General features: G+C 43.0%; 1 protein-coding gene across 5 annotated transcripts in view; it reads left to right on the forward strand.

The window, feature by feature from the left end:
- The window catches only part of OSBPL1A (oxysterol binding protein like 1A), a 227314-nt gene extending 220882 nt beyond the window's left edge, over positions 1 to 6432 (forward strand). For all 5 annotated transcript variants that reach the window (XM_059140420.1, XM_059140421.1, XM_059140422.1 and 2 more), the window contains 2 exons: positions 907 to 997; positions 5246 to 6432. In XM_059140420.1, coding sequence (XP_058996403.1) covers positions 907 to 997; positions 5246 to 5348 — 194 coding nt within the window. In that variant the 3' untranslated portion in view covers positions 5349 to 6432. The remainder of the gene's footprint in view (positions 1 to 906; positions 998 to 5245) is intronic.
- The last annotated feature ends 102 nt before the right edge of the window (positions 6433 to 6534 follow it).

A 6534-nucleotide genomic window follows, 5' to 3' on the forward strand; every position in this document is an offset into this window, starting at 1 on the left:
AGTGATCCTCCCTGACAATTTAATATACTCCATATGGCCAGAGACAGATCTTAAGTGTCAGAGGGGAATTTGAGAAAAGAATAGCATCATTATCAACTTGAAACTATATACTAATTAGTTCACTGTATTATTTCAGAACTTAAGTACTACCTTGTGAACCTCAAAAAAGAGCATGGCCTTGGTTGATTACGGCATTTTTAGCTGGTGTTACATTTCTTCTAATTCAGTGGTTCTCAAAAGGGAAGCCATTCTTACCCCCAGGGGACATGTGGCCGTGTCTGGAGAGTTTCATGGCTGGGGAACTGCTGCCGCATCTGGTGGTCGGAGCTGGGATGCTGCCAGACGTCCTCCAGTGCCTGGGTCGGCCTCACAGAGAATCCGGTGGGGTCTCACCAAGGATTAAGAAAAATTTCACATTTATTCAGTTTTTCCACCCAATTTTTCACTGAAGCTTAACATAATTTTTTTGGCATTAAGAATAAGCAGGGTTGGGGCACCTGGGTGGCTCAGTGGATTAAGCCTCTGCCTTCGGCTCAGGTCTTGATCTCAGGGTCCTGGGATCGAGCCCCGCATCGGGCTCTCTGCTCATCAGGGAGCCTGCTTCCCTCTCTCTCTGCCTGCCCCTCTGCCTACTTATGATCTGTCAAATAAATAAATCTTCAAAAAAGATTTGGTAAATACAGAGGTTGTTCAGGGTGAGACTGTAGAAGGAGACGACTAGGTCTTGAGTGCCAGCTCTGCCTCTTCCTACCTTGGGTCCGTGTTAAAATTTTAACGTAATGTTGGTTTTCTAATAAAACAGAGAACTCATGTGAATGCGTGTGGTTGACGCTTATCTGTAGCATTACTGAGCCTGGCAGTCTCGACCTATAGGATGACTGGTTTCCACCCATGTTTGTACCTTAGATCAAGCTAGTGAAGAAAAAAAACGACTGGAGGAAAAGCAAAGAGCAGCCCGCAAGAACAGGTCCAAGTCGGAGGAGGACTGGAAAACGAGGTGCGTGCGGCTGTGCGGGGCGGGGCCGGCGTGGGGCTGCAGCACATTCCCAGGCCTGGAGTGAACAGCTGGTTCCCCGGGTACTCGAGCTGCAAGACTTGCATGTGTGACAAAGGAAAAGGGCTATTCGGAAATTAAGGTTTAAATATTCCTACATGATTATTGTAGGTGAGTGGTTTAAGCAAACCGTCTGCCTTCCATGTCTGGTTGAAGTCCTGTCTTTTTCTTGTTGTAAGAGGGAAAGGAAAGTAAAATCCAGAATGACACATTGGGGCATGAAAATAGGTTCAAAGCCATTTGCTACTATGTGTATCCGTTGCCATTACTCTTCCAAACACAGGGGATTTGACATGCACCTGAAATAGGAGTTGTATAAAGTAACATCTTGGATTCCATTCAGAAATAGAAAGTGGGCCACAAAATTTCTTAGTTTTGGAAATTTTGTTTTTTTAAGAGTCAGGAGTTGCATAGTGACTTTATTGAATAATAGAATCACTTGTAAACAGGAATAGGATAAAAACATTTTCTAAATTTATATCACATAGTAGAAACCATTGTAATTCAAAGTCATTAAATAAATTGTAGAGGCTATAGGGACATACCTTTGCAAGCATTCAGACATTATTTGATAGCCCTTTTGCATCTTAGGAAAACTTAATTGCAATTGGAAATGACCTTAGATTTTCATCTAATCTTGTGGTTTTGGGGCTTGGTTAGCGTTAAAAATCTCTTTTGCCAGTGAGCGCATAAAGAATCTGCAAATACAGAACTCATGGGGGCAGAGCTGCTGCGGTGGGGCTGGGGGGTGGTCTGGACACCGCCGGCCCTCCCCTTCTCCCATTCTGTATGGACCCCGGCTTCCTAGACCTCTGTGGAATACTGTTTGAAAGTGGTCCGGAAATCCCTTCGTTGTTCAGAGGAAAACAAATGCTGATGTATTTCGTTTTGGGGATTCGCTTGAGGACACACAGCTAGTGAGCCCAAGCCCTGTGACTGGAGCCTCCACCGCCATCAGTCCTTCAGGCAAAGCTACAAGCTCCCCTCCGATCCCCTTGAAAAGATTGGATTCATATTATCATTATTTCTCATCTCTTTTGCAGAAGCCCATTTTTGTATCATATTTCTAATTATTAGCTCCTGTATTTTTCTGGTCACATTTTCAGGTGTACAAAGTAAGTGCAAAGTCTACTAAGAATTTTTACTATCAGTCTTAGCGTTCGGAGAGCAGTGGGCTCCAGACAGCGGTGTGGCAGCCTGAAAGCCAGACCAGGTGCCGCCCTGAGTCACCACCTCAGGCCTCTCCTCCACCGGCGCTCCTTTGTGCCTGTGTGAATATACGTGGTTTTGAAATGATCCTACTGGCTCTTTGTCAAAAGCATCTGCTTTGAGCTCTTTTGTAAGGGGAGTTCACGTTCTCTGACTGGGTTCTTCTCAGGATTGATGACGTGTTTGAGTGGCATGGTTCAGCTGGAAGCGAGGCAGGGCAGTTTGTGTAGGAACGTTTTCTGCTCGTTAGAGCTAACTGGCCTTCAGAGAAATCAGACCCAGAGACCTGTTAGAATCTGTCCTAAATTCCTCCACACTCAGAGCTGGTATTCCACTAACAGAGGAGGCACCCGAAGAGAGTATAGGCTCCAGACTTTTTCAGGCTGTAATGACAGTCCCTGCATCTGAAAATGGCTGCTTATAATCCTGACCTGTTTTCCTAGAGGGCTCCTCACCGGGTCAGGTATGCGGAGGGAGTGGAGGGACAGGTGAGGGACAGGATTTGAAGTGGCGGCGGGCAGGGGTGGGGAGAGGCGGGTGACGTGTTGAGGCAGGAATGTTGGCGGTGTGTCTCCCCGATAGTCTGAGCAACGCGCAGAATTCACACTTGATAGTCTGCTGTTTCACTGACGCGGGCCCACAGACTCTGGAGACCCAAGATCCTGAATAAAAGGTGGTGGCAGGGAAATCTTACGCTCCTCTTCCTGTTACTGGTGATTGTCTCAAATGTGAGTTTAGAAAGACAAATCCCCTGGACTTTGTGTATTTGGGAGGTATAGGATGTTAACAGCAGAGGTTTCCAGACACCAGTGCTCAAAATTAGGAGAACTAGCAGGAAGGAAACTGAAGGAAACTCTGGTCCTGTGCATCAGACCATCGGCTCTGCGGTGCTCCCCTCTAGTGCAGTGTTTGGACTCCCTCCGAGGGCACACGCCCTCCACAGAGAGGCTGCGGTTGCAGACATGGTCTTTAGAGAACTTTGTCTACGCCGTGGCACATGACCTGAGGCTTGGTTCATTTTCTTAATTATTTTTTATTACCTTGAGTTTGATGTGTCTTCTTTTCTGAAACGCTTGACTTTGATAAGCCTAACTACAAAAGTGCTATTACTGCTCGGACTTTGGGGACTGAAAGGAGTATAACTATATACTTTATATTATTAGACAGAATTTTGACTTTGACAAATAATTTTTTAAATTTTTTCATTTTATTATTTTTTAAAGATTTTATTTGACAGAGAAATCACAAGTAGGCAGATGGAAGGCAGGCAGAGGGGGGTGGGGGGAGCAGGCTCCCCACTGAGCAGAGCCCCCCCCCCCCATGCAGGGCTCAATCCCAGGACCCTGAGATCAAGACCTGAGCCGAAGGCAGAGGCTTAACCCATTGAGCCACCCAGGCGCCCCCCCCCCAAGTAATGGTTTTTAAATATATTTTCAGTCTGGTTAACCAGATCTGATATATCCTGATCATTTAAAGTAGACTTAAATTTTCTAATTGAGAAAAGGTCCCAAAATCTAAATAGAGAATTTAGATATTAATATTCTAGGAAATGTGGTCTAATGGGCATTTATCATGTGATCCTTCAAGGAATCTGCCTGATCTGAAGCTTTTTTTCCCTCTAAGAGCGTTTTGTGCTGCTGTAGGGATAATAGGAGCATTGGGGAATTACCAAACATATCTAAACTCATTTTAATAGTTAAATTGCTTCTTACATTTTTTTTTTTTTTTAGAAAGACCTGTGAAACTTTTTCAGTGTTACTCTAAAACCAAAATCATACTTACAAAAAATATGACACGGGCGCCTGGGTGGCTCAGTGGGTTAAGCCGCTGCCTTCGGCTCAGGTCATGATCTCAGGGTCCTGGGATCGAGTCCCGCATCGGGCTCTCTGCTCAGCGGGGGGCCTGCTTCCCTTCCTCTCTCTCTGCCTGCCTCTCTGCCTACTTGTGATCTCTCTCTGTCAAATAAATAAATAAATAAAAAAAAAAAAAAAAATGACACATGGGGCGCCTGGGTGGCTCAGTGGGTTAAGCCGCTGCCTTCGGCTCAGGTCATGATCTCAGGGTCCTGGGATCGAGTCCCGCATCGGGCTCTCTGCTCAGCAGGGAGCCTGCTTCCTCCTCTCTCTCTCTGCCTGCCTCTCTGCCTACTTGTGATCTCTCTCTGTCAAATAAATAAATAAAGTCTTAAAAAAAAAAAAAAAGAAAAGAAAAAATATGACACAAATTTAATTGTGAACCTTTTTGGGGCAAGTAATTTTACATTTCCCTAGCCTGAAGGGAGCTGTGACTGTGGGAAATAGGTGGTATTTTAAAGGGCAAGGAAATGATTAAAGCAGCTCTATGCAGGATTAAAGACCAATCGGGATTTTAACCGAGAGGTGAGACCTAAGAAGCTGTATTAGCATGAGGAAAATGGAGACCCAGGAAGATTAGGAGTAATTTCAGTGGATTCGGTGTAGCACAATATATTTAAAAATCATGGAGTTTAAAATCAAATTTAAGTTTGATACCAGTTATTAGCTTGCACAAGTTATTTAGCTTCTCTGACATTCCACTCCCTCTTTGAGTTTAAGGGCATTAACTCTGAATCCCGTACTATAGGTATATTGTAGAGGTTCATTTCCTTTTCCTAATTCCTTCCCCCAAAAATGCCTTCTAGTGGAAGATAAGGGATGGGGCTAGAGGACCATCAGACCAATAGATTTGTTCTTACACCCCTACTATACAGAAGGTTCTACTTCTGCTGAGTACTCTGCCAAATGCTTTGGAAAAATCGTAGACCTTTTGTGTGATGTCGCTACATCTTTTGGAATATTACTCTACCTAGGTGCTCTCTAAAAATGGCAGGACTTCTTTAAAAGTCTCTTTGGAAATCCCTAACTCAAGAGTGAGGGGAAACGCTGCAGGCGCTAGTGTAGGTGCTAGTGCAGGAGCCCTTTAAATGATTCCCACTCGTCAATCTTGTCCTTTCTCTTTAAACAGGTGGTTCCATCAAGGTCCTAACCCCTACAATGGAGCACAGGACTGGCTTTACTCGGGCAGCTACTGGGACAGAAACTACTTCAATTTGCCTGACATTTATTAAAGTGCAGACAAGTCAGGGCATTTGGCTAATCTACAAATAAGTCTTAAACCTTTTTTTTTAAATTCCTTGGTTTCTACTCATCTTTTAAGAAAACAAAAAACCCGCTCATAACTTGCGTTTCACCCAACAAATATAGGGCATAAGGTGATATTGGTGATGAAAGACAGGAAAAATGGGTAATTTTGCTATCCAAATAGACTTACTGATTTGAAATACTGTTTTATAGAGGTAAGAGAAACAGTGTGGAGAATAATGCTTTTTATGGTTGTTGTTGCCATATTTATGGAAGGTTTATACCCAACTGTAACTTCAGCTTTATGGAATTATAGTAATCCCAAATCAAGTTATTTTGAATATTTTTATGCCGTCATGCTTGAATGTTTTAGATGTAACTTTGAAATGTTTAGAACTCTTCTATACAATGTTTATGTGCTCAAATGCAGAGAAGGTTATGTCATTTTGTAAAGATTATGTTTAAAAGATGGCTTTTCTTCATACTAATCCTCTCCAGTTTCCCCCTTCCCACATCGGAAAAGAAAAAGTACCTGAATATTCAGAACAGGTGTTCCTGATTTGAACTGGAAAAGGTAATTTCACTTATTTCTCTAAATTTACTTTTATAATTTTCTGTAATCTGGGTCCTTAGAATTAAAAGGTGTTTGAATTGAAAATTTGTATAAAATCTAGCAATACACAAAAATGCCCTAGAAATAGATTCTAATCATCTCATTACATAATGACAAACCTTTTTAAATGCTTCGACTTTGTGGCAAATGCCACCAGAGACATTAAGTTGCACTCATGTATTATAAGTACCAAACTATGTAAAAGGAGGTCTTGTGCATTTCAAGTTTGCAAGGCACCCATGTACTTAAAATATGTATGGAGACCTACTGTACAGTAGTTTTGCCCCTTTAATTGGGGTACATTAATCTTAGGTATTTATCCACCCAACCCCAGACTGAGATCTTGCTCCAAGGGGCTTTAGGTAGCTGCCAGTAAATTATTTTAATTGCTGTCTTGAAGTTAACAAGTGTTATAATGAAATAATCTACCTGATGCTAAATAAAGGCTTTAGAATGTTCCCATAAAGCGTGGTTTCTTACTCTGATCCGCAGTCCCAGAGTGTCCTTACCAAGCCGGCCCTGTGCCGCCCTCTGCGGGGCCTGGAGCCTACCCAGCAGCT

This window comes from Mustela lutreola, chromosome 11, assembly GCF_030435805.1.
Source record: "Mustela lutreola isolate mMusLut2 chromosome 11, mMusLut2.pri, whole genome shotgun sequence".
NCBI classification, from domain to species: domain Eukaryota; kingdom Metazoa; phylum Chordata; class Mammalia; order Carnivora; family Mustelidae; genus Mustela; species Mustela lutreola.